Source organism: Triturus cristatus, chromosome 5_1 (genome assembly GCF_964204655.1).
Source record: "Triturus cristatus chromosome 5_1, aTriCri1.1, whole genome shotgun sequence".
NCBI classification, from domain to species: Eukaryota; Metazoa; Chordata; class Amphibia; order Caudata; family Salamandridae; genus Triturus; species Triturus cristatus.
In genome coordinates this window covers 574,434,731-574,449,692 of record NC_140587.1, presented here as the reverse complement: position 1 = coordinate 574,449,692, position 14,962 = coordinate 574,434,731, and the positions used below count along the sequence as shown (strand labels likewise).

Below are 14,962 nucleotides of genomic sequence, written 5' to 3'. Positions count from 1 at the left end.
CAAGACTACTTGCCCCCCTGGATAGGATTCAGCATAAATGTGTCGTAGATGTTGCGAACCTTACTGCAAAAGGTGGAAACCGAAGTATCACAAAAGGCTTGATCCGAGATATTACTGCCCTTTCACTTTCACTTTAGTGTAGGGTAGCGATACAAGGTGCCTTTCAGGGCTGCACTATGGCTAAATACAGCACCATACTTCGCAATCACCCTCTCAACATTAGTTTGCTGAATCTCCACATGATTCAATGCCACATCTCTCAACACAATCAGTCAATCAGTTCCTGAACAAAGCATCACAGTAAGTTTGCACAGATCATACCATTCAACAATATCCTTTCCATTATTAGCAACAAATATTTTGGTATATATGACTGGTCCATGAAACTGCAACATGTCCTCAATATACCTTAACTCTCAATATCAAAATTGCCAAATGCTTTAGGGTTTATATCTGCCTTTTTCAAACATACATGTTTCCACTTGTCTCTGAAACTAACCTCTGAAAGAATAGTAATGAACGGGGAACGAGAATCATCCATTATGTCTATTGCAACATTACCAACATGTATCACCCCCAGTAGGGCTTTAAACTCAGAATTTATAGCATTAATGTTACAATCAGTGTTATTATCATATAATGTGAGAACCACATTTTCCAATGTGTCACTAACATCATACACTGTGTTGACACTTACTTCACTATTTGATTTCAAATGTGTTGCATTTATTACACTTCCTTTTAATTGCAGGGCACCCTGGATTATTACTGAGATGTGATTTAGAAACATATTTGAAGCAGCTGAGATTTAGTTTGTTCCCATTCGTTTTAATAGTTTTCCTCTTCATTTAAACAGCACATACAGGTAAACTGGATTTAACCTCCTGAACTATTAATGTTTTGATGGCAAGATAGACTTCTCTATGCTCCTGGCAATATCCAGTATCTCACAAAGTTTGGGTTTAGGGCAAGCTAATAGCCTTTCTTGAATGTACATGGATTCACGATTAAACACAGATTGGTCACTTATATATGTGTCAACATTCTGCCCAAACTCACAATTTGCAGCTAGCACCCTTAAAGAGGCACTGTACTCCACCACAGACACTTTCCCAAACTACTTTCTCTTAAAGAAACTACAATGTTCAATTATCACATTTGGTTCTTCTATAAACAGTTTTTGAAGCCTTGAAACTGCCTCCTTGAACACATCCCATGGAACATTCTCACCTTACGGCATGGGAATTGGTTGCAAGTTTTCAAAATTTCAATTGCAGCATTTCACAAGAAACTAAATAACAACACCAGTTTCATTTCTGCTGAAAATGCCATCCATAGCAACTAGATAGTTCTCAAAAGTTTTAAACAATTGTTTCCAAATTGATGCAGGTTTACCAGAGACCTGCAAAAATATAGAAGGATGATTGAACATCTGTGCATTGGCCATGACACACAATAAATGATGACGCAAACACAATATGAATTGAAATGTAACACTAAAAACCCACTATGTTTGCCTAAACATAAGCTTAATATCACCAAATATTTATGCTAGGTTGTCCAAAAAGTTGTACTTCTCAGTAAACAGTGTGCGCATCACTGACCTTGCCATACGATGTGCACATTCTTAGTCTCTTTAATAAAGGTGTATGTATCATATATGAACTATTATACACCCGGATGGTTTTCAAGTGTGCTTATCACTGTAGAAAAGAAGTGTACGCTGGGCTAAAAGGGCGCGTATCACTGAGGAAAATAAAGCAGAACAACAAAATGAGGTGCCGGAAGTGTGCTTGTCACTGACAGAGTTCCCGCAACAAAACCAATGTACAGATTCAAGAAACAAAGAGTGTTCATCACTATCCCAACGTGCTGCAGACAATGAATGCGTATTCTTGCACACAAAATGGCAGTGAATGCACATTCTCAACTACACAACAAATTTCAATCTACTTCTAACTTTGCTCGGCAATTGAGAAGGTGTTTAAAGTTACAAAGTTTCTCTTAGTTTCGTGGTCCGAAAGAAAGACACTGAAAGCGGCACTCTACAATGGTAACATCCTATCACAATATGTTGACATTAGCCATAGCACTCCGCCAGAGTACGTTGGTGGTATGTTAAGTAAGGAAAATACATATTTAAGTAAGAACTATGCATTAGGGAACGTATTCATCTGTATTTACAGTATTGCATTTGAATTGACAGAGAATTCCACTTTGCAAGCAGGAAAGAACACTTAGTAGATTTAAACATTAATTTATTAAAATTGTTGACGGCTCTAGTCATCCTCAAATGAGCTTTCCTGTAATAACATGCTTAGTCTTAAAAGTTTGGGAACAGGAGCAAAAACGTGAAAAGGATCGCGGTACAGGTGGCAGAGTCAAATGCCATAAATAAATGGGATGTGCATGTTTTGACCACCATGTTATGACTAGAGGTGTGGAATGAAAGTGGTGCGGAAAACGGGATGCACCCACAGAGAGTTCAGCGTGAATCCGAGGGCGCCGGCTGCCCTGCCCCTATGCACAAAAAAACAGATGTGGCACGCAGCTGTGCTTGTGATATGTCTCTGAGAGGAGGTGTTGAAAACACTGTACTATGTTACTGTCAAGTAATCCTCCAAACAGGAATAGAGAAACTGAGTCCTCTGCAACTGTCTTCCACGCTCCATGGAACCATCACAAAACAATTCCGTAGATCGTGAAATGACAGCGCTAAGGGTGTTAAGCTATACACAATACATCCCCTTCTGTTACAATTAGAAAGACAAAAATATGGAGTGCAGAGTAAATTAAAATAAGAAATAGAATGAAACAATAATCCTTGCATAAAATTCAAATGAAGAACCTAAAAAAATGAGATACAATAAACCAAAGCGTGAGATTATATTATAGTACATGTTCAAATTAAAGAAAAACAATTGCCATATTCAATCAGCTCTCTCACATACATAATCAGCCATCCACACAGGATTCCTGAGCACCCTTTTTCTCTCCACGGGCGACTGTTCACTTCTTCCTCCAACTCTAAAAGACTGATCATCATCAGTCTGTAATTCTCCTTCTACAGTAGCATCCCTATCAATTCTTTTTTGAGTACTACTATTTTCTTTCCTCCCATGAATTTCCATTTCTTCCCACAATTTTTCATCAAAATTCAAACTTGCACCATCATCACTGTCTTTCCTATATATGTGGTTCTCACCCTTTAAAATGAAAATTCTTTTGAGGTTCCATACTTTTCCATCACTTAACCTCACAGCATTCTTAGGAACTAGAATCACTTGAAAAGGACCTGTAAACCAACCATTTTTAACTGTCAAAGGTTTTTTAACTTTGACTAATATACCAGCTTTAATGCTGGGTCCATCAACTAATGATCCTTTCTGTTTGTCATACCATAACTTGTATTTAGCATGTGTATCTTCAAGAGTTTCTCTAATCTTCTCCAAATCCTCCATTCAAGAAGTAGACTTCTTCAACGACCCTGGATCACAATAGCTCCTAGAAAGACAGCCCCTCAATTATATTTGTAGTTCCCAATCTTTTTTACCACTCATTGCCTTCTGAATAGCCTCTTTGAGTACCTTGTTAAACCTTTCAATCATAACATTACCACTAGCACCATAAAGAGATGTGGTACAATGTTTAACTCCCACCCTCTTAAAATAATCTTTAGCTATATTGGAAACAAATTGTACACCATTATCGGTTATAATGGTGACAGGTAAACCTTCTTGAGTGAACACCTTATCAAGGAAGCACAAAACAGTTTGTGTGTCCACTTTCTCTAGTACTTGCACTTCTGGCCATCTTGAAAAAACATCAATAGGAGCAACAATATACTTTGATTGTTCTCCGATAGGTCCCATAATGTCCACAGCTACCGTACTCCATGGTTCCTTAGGTATAAACGGGTCACACATATTAGGCCTAAAGGTTTTGAGTAACTTATCAGAGTTAGTGCAACGAATACAATTTCTAACCATCCTTTCAATGAATATGTCCACACCTGGTCACCAAAATCCTGCTTTAACTCTTTGCTTGGTTTTAACAATACCTCTGTGTCCCTCATGACCCTCTACAGGAATGTTTTTTCTTAAAGTAGCAGGAGGGACAGCTTTATCCCCTCTCCATATTATACCATCATCCGAAATCAGTTAATTCCTAACCTCCCAATAACTTCTTATCTCCGATTTAAATGTGCCTTTTGTAGGCCAACCATCAGCCATGTACATCAAGACTTTTTTGCAGTACTACATCTGCACCATACACTTTCACCCAAATGTCCATCTCCATAGCCGGAATACCCTGATCATGTACCCATGCTACACTCAAATGTACACTCATCCCATTGTACACTCAAATGTTTGTTAATTTGCAAAGGGATTCTAGATAAGAAATCTGCTGCCACTTTTTCTTTTCCTGGCACATAAACTATTTTGTCCACGTAATCTGCAATCTCATGGACATTCTTGCTATGTGCAAAGATGCTTTAAGTATACCTTCTGTGGTAAGTAGTCTGACCAAAGGCTTATTGACACTTTATAACAAACATTCTTAACCCCAAGCAAATGATCTAAAATGCTCAAGTCCCAATACGCACGTTAGAGTCTCTCTCTCAATTAGAAAGTATTTCATTTCTGATGGCGTATGAGCTGTCGAAGCATATGCAATCACAGCTTCCCCACCCTCCTGCTTTACTTGTTACAATACAGCGCCTGTACCCCTGCAAATTGCCTCAGTAGTAATCACACTCTTCAGGCTGGGATTGAACCTGCACAAAGCTGTGGCCTCAGCAATGGCTGTTTTCACATGGACAAATTCTCTTTGACAATCATCATTCCACAGAAATTGACATTTGTTATTAAGCAACTGGTGAATATTAAAAGTTCTGGTGGAAATGTTGTTCACATATTTTGACCAAAATTCTGTGAGTCCAAGGAATGATCTTACGTCATCCTTACTCATTGGTTCTGGTGCTGATTGAATTGCTCCCACTAAATCAGGTTTGGGTCGAACTCCATTCTCACTTAGCACGTGTCCCAAATAGGTGTCAGAATCTACTGCAACTTTGCATTTAGTATGTTCAACTGTTAACCCTTTCTCGTTCAAAATTTCGAACACACTCTCCAAAATATCGTTTTGCTCCTTTTCTTTTTTACCAAACATTAGAATATCATCTTGAAAGCATTTAACATTTGAGATTTTAGAAAATAATTGGTGCATCATACGATGAAAAACTGCTGCAGCAGACGCGAGCCCAAACAGCATTCTTTTGAATCGATAACAACCCATTGGTGTTAGAAATGTGGTGCATGACCTACATTCTTCCTTTAGTACAATCTGATGATAGGCTGCAGATAACGCAATTGTAGTAAAAACGTTAGCAGCATTTCTGATATTTTAGGCAATGGAAATTGATCCCCAAGGATATTATTTTTTAGATATTGAAGATCAACACATAGCTTAACTTTTTTGTTATTATGTCTGGCAACTAAAAAGGTGAAACCCATTCTTAAGGCTCTACTTCTTTTAATAATGTCATCTTGCACCAATTTTAATAGTTCTCTTTCAACCTCCTCTGTCAATACAATAAGTATTAAAATGTAAAGAAATAAAAAAATATATATTTTAGAGAGACTTTATCATATTTCGCATTATGTTTGTTGCATCCCAAATATTTTCAAGACTCTGCACCTGTTCTTACAGCCAAGCCAGACAATTTGTTTTCCGGTTAAATTGTTGGTTTGCTCATCTCTATTGCTAACACAGCACTGCGGCCTGAACTGTACTAGATCAGGAGCTGTTTCATGAATGTATGCGCTGCTGCAGAGTGGAGCTTCACTTATATTCAGGGCCATAGGAATTATGCAATTCTGTGGCTGCTACGTTTTCCGCATACCTATGGATTTGCTGCATTAGCCAAATAATCCATTATCTGCGGCATAAACTGCAGATTCCAACAAAGCTAGTTTGATTGGTTCAAAAGTTACTAAAAACGCAGCAACATGTGTTACTGCGCACTGCGAAGCCCTTTGCAAATTTTACTGGTCATTTTTCTGTTGTTTATTGATATGTTTGGGTGTTAAACGTGCACCAATTAGCTAAAACCTTTACCCATACAGTGTTAACATAAGTAGAAATAATATAAAATAATGGATTAATGCTATCAAAATGTGCTGTATTACGCTGCATAATTTGCCTTTTCTTGCAGCAGAATGTAGTCTACTCTGCCGCATAATTTCACACTCCCCTGCCGCATAATTCCAGTGGCCCTGACATTGCACTGTCTATAGCAAATACATTTAACCCGGTCATTCTCCGGGTTATTTTCTGGGCAGCAGATTGCACAATGCAGAAACAGCGAAAGGCAAACCAATGCACCCTGTCTCCTGCTGTGTTGCACTGTCTGCAGCGCGCGCGCTAATTTAGAGATTTTCAGAGCTAAGCATTTGCGATTTATGCATCCACTTGGCTCGGGGTCCTTCTAGAATGCAAGGCGAGAGGAAGCAATGAGAAAAGCTTCATGGGCGCTTTCCTTGTTATTTTATTTGCTGCAATCCAGCTTTTCTTCAGCGGTAACCTGTAACGTACGCGTGCAGGGCAAGCGAATGAGCAGAATGCGGTTTTGTGGACAGTAGCCCCGCCACGCGGACCTCTAGGCGCGTCTTCTATGAGCCCTCAGCAGACCACGGCCTGGCCACGCGGACCGCTGGGCGGTATTCAATGAGCCCTCAGCAGACACCGGCCTGGCCACGCGGAAGGCTAGGCGCGTCTTCTATGAGCCCTCAGCAGACACCGGCCTGGCCACGCGGACCGCTAGGCACGTCTTCTATGAGCCCTCAGCAGACACCGGCCTGGCCACGCGGACCGCTGGGCGGTATTCAATGAGCCCTCAGCAGACACCGGCCCGGCCACGCGTACAGCTGAGCGCGTCCCCCATGAGCTCTCAAGCTGCTCATCCAAGCCAAGCGTTTTATGTTAATGAAGCGTCCCGGCCTGACAGGATGAAGGCGCCGCTCCGGGCTGCTCGTTTACACCTGCCAGGCCACGGTTCCGGCTCTTGCCTCCAACGTGCGAGCAGAAAAGGGGGTCTGCCAGATGTGAGGCGCCTTCAAAGGGCGGGCTCCGCGCGCAGCGGCCGCTGCTGAATGGACTTCACGGGCCTGCTCGAATTGCCCTACAATAAAGCAAAGGGGGTGGGGGCCTGGGGGATCCCAGGGTCACACATCCACACGATTAAAGCGTCAACACTCATTGTGTATCAATTTCATGCGGTGGCGTGAAAGCAATAACCTGTCTCCGAACAGCTTTACGGTCCGTGCAAATTGCGAAATAAAATCCTAAGTGTATCTGGGATGTAGTGATAGGTGTTGAATAACAAAACCATTCAACACTTGGGGAAATTGGTGTACGTCTTCCTTCTTCTAGGACATTGCAGAGAGCCCCCTGAGAGCGGCCAAACTAAATAAAACGAACACGCAAGCCTCTTACGTCACATTCTTTATAATGGGGCACCGTGTTTAGTCCAATGTATCCAGATCACCGTGGTTAACGCGAAACTTTCAGCTGATTTAATGTGTTTAGAAATGAGCGGCAGCAAACCAGTTTTTGTCATAATGTACAATACTATTACCATAAGATATACCCCATCCTGCTGTTTTAAAATGCGGTAAAACCCGATTAGTACGAAAAACTCTCTGAAACTGGAGCTTAGGAGGACTGCACGCTGCACACTCATTCACAAATTTATGTTCACAAGATATATATTTGGTAAAAAAATGAAACGCCACCGTTAAAAAAAACTTAAACCACTAGTACAGATGTTGTACTAATGACAGATTCAACAGTAAATAATAAACAAGAATCAGCTGCACTGCGAGCAAACGTTTTAACCCCACACGTGAATAGCTGCTCGTTGAGCAAAGAGATAGATAATAAACAAAAAACAAACTGCCAAGACACGCAAATTCCATAAACGAGTCCAGAGAGGGAGTGCCACAGACATGCACCTTGACGGAGACCAGTGGGCACGGAAAGCGGTTAGAAGCGTGTAACTTACCCGGCATAGCGGTTGTTGTAGTGCGAGGAGTGCACCGGCAGCCAGGTGTTTAATGCAATGAGAGCACACAGAGCAAGGGCCGGTGCCGCCCCGCTGGGCACGTTCTTGATCATGCCCATAGTGTGAACCCCCAGGTACAGCAACGAGTGAACTTCTGTCAGCGAGCCTGAGCCGACGGAGAGTTTCACGCACAAGGTGAAGTTTTGTGTGGAGATTGCTTACAGGCGGCACGCGGTGTTTCAGCCAGTGATAGAAGTTCCCAGACTGCCTCTGCTGCTCCCCCTGCTGGACAGACTCCGGGTACTGTTCTTAGAAGCACAAGGACAGCAGCGCGACATCGGATACGACGCGAATTGCACTCGCGGGTGAAGCACGGAGTGAACAGATCCTCGTCTGCGAAACTCATAGTGACAGAATATTTCATTTCAATGCACGCTTTATTCGTTTGCCCTAGAAGTTATGGCTCCGCATTTTTGCTGAATTATATTTCAGTCCCATCCTGTATTAAAGCTCCGATCGATCACTACACATCTGACAGCTTCCTGCCTTGTTCAAAAGTCACACTACATGCTGCAAGGAGTTCGGTTCAAGGAGCAAATATCAAACACAAGACATTTTCTGGTGGATCCAATCACTCAAAGGCATCGATCACTAAAATGCGGATTTTCATACTTGCCCTATGTCACGAAAGTTTGCAAAATCCACGTCCAGGCCTAATCAATAACCAGTGACACAGCTGGTTTAAGAAGCTAAACTCCGCAGGGCTATGCTGCGCAGTTGTAGAGCCAGAGTGGTATGAGCATTAGGCGGGTTCTCTCATTAAAACTGTGCCGATTTTAGATTTATCTTCCTTTCTTGGTACACATTTTGAGCTCTCTTTGGGGAATTGATTTCCCTTTGCCCTGACAATATCAGGGAAGGCTTGACTCATTTCCCAATAGTTGTGTTCTTTCCAATATCTACAATATGTGCTTTTTTGTTGTTTGTGTTACTCTACATTTATAAGTGAGTGAAGCGCGTATGTTTAGCAGCAGGTCGTTTCATGCTGTAGGAGAAGGCTCGGCTGCCAACACTGGTTTTCTGAATGCATGGAATGTGCTCAAGTTGGAGTCCTGCTGAGAGCAGGTGTCTCGAGGGTTTGTGAAAACAGATGCGACTGTTAAGGTAAGCTGGGCTGGAGTTAAGTAGTGCTTTGAAAGGGTGGCTGAGGAGTTTGAATTGTGCTTGTTTTTTTATGGGTAGACAATGTAGCTCTTTGCTGTGGGGTGAGATGTATGTGTGGCATGAGAGGTTGAGAGTGAGTCCAGTAGCGGTCCGTGGAGGAAGTTCGGTGGGGCAGAGAGGCGGGGCGTGGGAGGGGCAGGGTGGGGAAATGTAAACACCGGAATTTGGATGAACGGAGGGAAGTACACATTTAAATAAATAAAACAAATTCCTTTGCGCGCGTTGCATCGCTAAATGCGATGCAACGTGCGCAACGACATTCGTTTTATTTATTTAAATGTGTACTTCCCTCCGTTCATCCATATTCCGGTGTTTACATTTCCCCACCCTGCCCCTCCCACGCCCCGCCTCTCTGCCCCACCGAACTCCCTCCACGGACCGCTACTGAGTGAGTCTGGCCACCAGGTTCTGGATGGTCTGCAGTCTTCTGGTTAGAAGTTTCTTGATGCGGTTTAGATGGTGTTCATATAGTCTAGCTTACTGGCGTTGAGCTCTTTGCTGTGGGGTGAGATGTATGTGTGGCGTGAGAGGTTGAGAGTGAGTCTGGCCACCAGGTTCTGGATGGTCTGCAGTCTTCTGGTTAGAAGTTTCTTGATGCGGTTTAGATGGTGTTCCTATAGCCTAGCCTACTGGCGTTGAGCTCTTTGCTGTGGGGTGAGATGTATGTGTGCCGTGAGAGGTTTAGAGTGAGTCTGGCCACCAGGTTATGGATGGTCTGCAGTCTTCTGGTTAGAATTTTCTTGATGCGGTTTAGATGATGTTCCTATAGTCTAGCTTACTGGTGTTGAGCTCCTTGCTGTGGGGTGAGATGTATGTGTGGCGTGAGAGGTTTAGAGTGAGTCTGGCCACCAGGTTCTGGATGGTCTGCAGTCTTCTGGTTAGAATTTTCTTGATGTGGTTTAGATGGTGTTCCTATAGTCTAGCTTAATGGCGTTGAGCTCTTTGCTGTGGGGTGAGATGTATGTGTGCCGTGAGAGGTTTAGAGTGAGTCTGGCCACCAGGTTATGGATGGTCTGCAGTCTTCTGGTTAGAATTTTCTTGATGCGGTTTAGATGGTGTTCCTATAGTCTAGCTTACTGGCGCTGAGCTCTTTGCTGTGGGGTGAGATCTATGTGTGGTGTGAGAGGTTTAGAGTGAGTCTGGCCACCAGGTTCTGGATGGTCTGCAGTCTTCTGGTTAGAATTTTCTTGATGTGGTTTAGATGATGTTCCTATAGTCTAGCTTACTGGCGTTGAGCTCTTTGCTGTGGGGTGAGATGTATGTGTGGCGTGAGAGGTTGAGAGTGAGTCTGGCCACAAGGTTCTGAATGGCAGCATCCTGGTTAGAAGTTTCTTGATGAGATTTAGATGGTGTACCCATAGTCTAGCTTACTGGTGTTGAGGGCTTGGGTGATGGTTTCCTGGGTGTTGGTTGGGAGCCATTTGAATATTTTCCGTAGTATTTTCAGGTTATGAAAGCATGATGCATTGACTTGGGTGGTCGTGTCAAGTTTGTAGTCAATGATGATCCCAATGTTCTTGTCGGGGTGAGTGTCGGGGTTGAGTGTCAGTACTAGCATGATGGAGCACCACTGCGAGGAGCTCTTTTGATAGATCACGACTTCGGTCTTGTCAGTGTTCAGCTTTAAAGTACACTCAATTGATCCATAGATAATGAATCATGAGAAACTAGCCTAAGTCAACAGACAGTTGGTTCACCAAATTGGTGAGCCTCAACAATTTAGAAAAGAAAAATGCTTTTCTAGAGTCCCCTCACTCACCCAGGGTTGCCCCTAGGTGACATGCTTCATCATTGGGGCCATCCCAAGCATCTACTGCTTGGGGCGTGCTACGACTTGCGAGATTTATGTAGGAGCACTTTTTTGTGTGAAACTATGTGTTGTGCAGTGTTGGGGGAGTGGTGTTTGTGTTAGTTAAAAATACCTAACTAGTGAGTTAACAATTTATTCCTACTCCTAGCTGGTAAGATAAAAAGGGGTTAACAACAGGAAAAATATAACTGTTATGTGGTTATATTGCCTATTATTTTGTCAACATGTTTCGAGGTATCCCCTAACCTCTTCTTCAGGACAGCATGGGATCCAGCCCCACGTGTATCACTCCGTGCAGAAACCTAAATTAAGGTGAAAAATTAGTCTAATAACGTGCGCCTATTGAGCGCACTTGGTTATATACATACGGTTATTGATGAACACGTAGTATTTATATGGTAGCACTAATATGCCCCATGGTCTGTCTGGGTGGAGGGGCCTGTAGGACCTGTTCTCGGCATCCCTCCGTGAGTGTGACCTGTAAGTGCCAGGCTCGACCGCATATACTTTAATGATATAGGAGGACGAACCTAGCCTGAACCTCCTTCTCCCTCTTATTCTGACAAGTGTTCAGCTTTAGACAATTGGTCTTCTTCCAATCAGTGATTTTGGCCATGGATCTTTCTTTCCATCTTTTTGCTTATCTTTTAACCATCCTTAATACCACTCTTCAGCCGCTCTGTAAGCATCTTGGTCCCAAATAACCTACCCTCCAACAGTGGAAACAGAGCACATCGGTCACAAGGTTGAGAGTTGTTATATGAGCTCAAGGTACCTCCCACCATCTTAGATGACAAACTTCAGAATCTCTTCTCTGGAAAATGTATCCTTTCGTAATTCAATTCATTGAATAAATGGTCACCGTGCTCACACAGTCTGCAAAAATCCATATAGAGGTGTACTGTACCAAAATTATAATAAACCTCTCAGAAGAATACAACAGGTTGACCCTCTATATCTAAATTCACAATTTAAATCCAAATTCAGTTTGTTCCAGGATCACTCTGGCACTTTCATAGGTGACAACTGAGCATTTCTCACTGTCTTATGATTGTCACAACATGCACACTGCCTAAGGTCTCTTCCCAACCTTTCCACCATGTGGTCCATTCTAGGCCACCAATATTGCTCCATTAAATGTGCATTAGTTCTGTTCTTTCCTAAATGATGTTTGTGTGCAAAATATATAATCTAATCCCTCATACCTTTGGGTGTTATCCACCCCATTCTTCAATACAAAATCCCTTTACCCACACACAGTTAATCTCTTACTGTTTAAAAACGTCTCTCTTCCTTTGGTAGAATACAATAATGTGGCCAGCCTCTAACTACATATTAATGAATCCTGACTAACACTTCATTCCCTCCCTCTGCTCTATTCTTCTACAAGGGCACTCTCACATATCCACCGTATGGCAGGTGTATGTTTCTTCTTCTTGTCTAGCATCGTCAACCGAGGTAGATAGTCAGCAGCACAATTCTGTGATCCAGCCAAATACTCACCTTGGAAATTGAACTCCCTAACTACCTCAATCGGTCTACCAGTTTCAGGAGTGGCCTTTTCACTACCCTTACTTGTGAACAAATTCACTAGTGGATGATGGTCAGTCCTTGCAATGAAAGACAAGCCCCAAGAGTAAAGTTTAAAATGCAGGATTCACCGACTGACTGACTGACTGAGTTATTTATTAAGCGCACTTATGCCGAGGCGTCTTGGCGCTATGATAGAAGGGACGAGGTGGAGCTAGATTAAGAATTGGTGAACAGCCAAGTCTTCAAGGCCTTTCTAAACGGGATCATGTTAGTTCCCAGTCGAAGTGCTGTTGGTAGAGTGTTCCAAAGTTTTGCTGCTTGGAACGAAAAGGCCCTGCCTCCCCATCGCGACCTCTTAAATTTTGAAGGGCAAACTAGGCCCATGGTAGAAGATCTGAGTGTGCGAGAGGGGACATAGGTAGGAAATAGGGATTTCATGTCATCAGCCCCTCCTCCATGTACAGCCTTATGCACTAGACATAAAGTCTTAAACTGGATCCTGTTACGAACAGGAAGCCAATGGAGCCTCCTCATGTAGGAAGATGTGGGATGATGCTTCGGGAGATCAAGCAGGACTCTGACAGCCGCATTTTGCAGGGATTGAAGCTTAGAAAGCTGACGCTCCCCTATCCCGGCATACAATGCGTTACAGTAGTCTATACGGGAGAGGACTAGGGCCCCCACTACTGTTTTCCGCAAGGTGAACGGGATAAAAGGTAGGACCTTCCGGAGTATTTTAATCATGAGGAAACAGGCCGAGGTCACCTGATTGACTTGGAACGTCAGTGAAAGGTCTTTGTCCATCAGGAAACCTAGGTTCTTTACTTTGGGTGCGGGAACTGGACAGATGCCCGCTTCAGACGGCCACCAAAGATGGTTCCAGATAGACGGCTTGTGGCCAAATTCTATCACCTCCGTCTTCTCAGTGTTAAGTTTTAGGAAGTTCAGGCTCATCCAGCTCATCACTCTGGATAGACAGGTTTTAAATTTCTCCGCTGTAACTTCGACACTTTGTGACAAGGACACTACTAATTGTGTGTCGTCTGCGTAAGAAACCAGGTTTAACCCATGATCCTTTATTAATTTAGCTAGTGGGGTAACATAAAGATTAAACAATGTGGGGGATAATGCTGAACCTTGAGGCACACCACAAGGAAGAAGAAGTTCTTCAGACTGGAGACCATCCCAGTGGATCTGCTGATATCTGGACTCGAGAAAAGATTGGAGGAGCGCCAGAGCAGAATCCTTTATGCCTAGCTGGATCAGTCTGTCATGTAGAACTGCATGATTAACGGTGTCAAACGCCGCCGTTAGGTCTAGTAAGACAAGAGTGGCCCTGCCCCCACTGTCCATGGCTCTACGAATTTCCTCTGTAGCCATTATTAAGGCAGATTCAGTGGAGTGACGCGGTCTGAAACCGTGTTGTGTGGTGTCCAAGGCGCTGCTAGTATCGATGAATTGCATTAGCTCCTGATTGATCACTTTTTCTAAGACTTTGGCGGGCAAAGGAAGACAGGATATAGGGCGATAATGTTTGGTGATCTGGGGGTCAAGTGCAGGCTTCTTAAGAATCGGCCTTATACACGCCTTTTTCCAGGTTGAAGGAAAGACACCTGAGCTAATGATCTCGTTTAGCAGAGGAGTCAGAGATGCGCTTATCACCGTAGGGACCAAGTGATAAATGCGAGGAGGGCAGGGATCTAGAGGAGAGCCAGATTTGATTTGGAGTAGTATGTCACTGACCTGTTCCTCACTGAGAGGAGAAAATTGTGACAGGCTGTAGGGCGGTGTGAGAAGCTCCAAAGGCTGAGCTATGATATTCCCAGGAGCAGATTGTAGCTCCTGGAGTTCCTTATAGACATCTTGAATCTTGCGTTGAAAGAAAAGGGCAAGATTGTCAATGAATTTTTGGTCAGGACAGAAAGTAGAATCGTTGGGACTCCTAGAAAGCAAAGTCACTATTTTGAAGAGTTCCTTCAACGAACTATTAGCCTCTTGAATTTTATTAGTGAAATAAGTGACTTTGGCTTGTTTTATTAAGGACTTGTACATATCCAGAGTACGATTATACTCCTTCTTTAATGCAGGACTGTAATCTGATCTCCAAAGACGTTCCTGCCGTCTACATTTGATTTTGGCAAGTTTCAGCTCTGGTGTGTACCAGGGTGAAGTCACTAGTCGTTTTTTTGGCTGAGTGGATTTCACTGGGGCTAGTTTGTCAATTGCCTTGCTGATCCAGGAATCAAATTTAGTAGCCCCGCAATTGCTGTCCTTAGGGTGAGGGATACCCTCTAGCAAGGCTTCAGCTAGTTCGGTGCCTTGGATGTCCT

General features: G+C 43.1%; 1 protein-coding gene across 2 annotated transcripts in view; it reads right to left on the bottom strand.

Moving 5' to 3' along the window:
* CPA6 (carboxypeptidase A6) overlaps window positions 1–8,279 on the bottom strand; it is a 906,257-nt gene extending 897,978 nt beyond the window's left edge. Inside the window, exon 1 of one of the 2 annotated variants that reach the window (XM_085605490.1) lies at window positions 8,066–8,279. In XM_085605490.1, coding sequence (XP_085461616.1) covers window positions 8,066–8,184 — 119 coding nt within the window. In that variant the 5' untranslated portion in view covers window positions 8,185–8,279. The remainder of the gene's footprint in view (window positions 1–8,065) is intronic. The other variant, XM_085605492.1, reaches the window with a different exon arrangement.
* Between the last annotated feature and the right edge of the window lie 6,683 nt (window positions 8,280–14,962).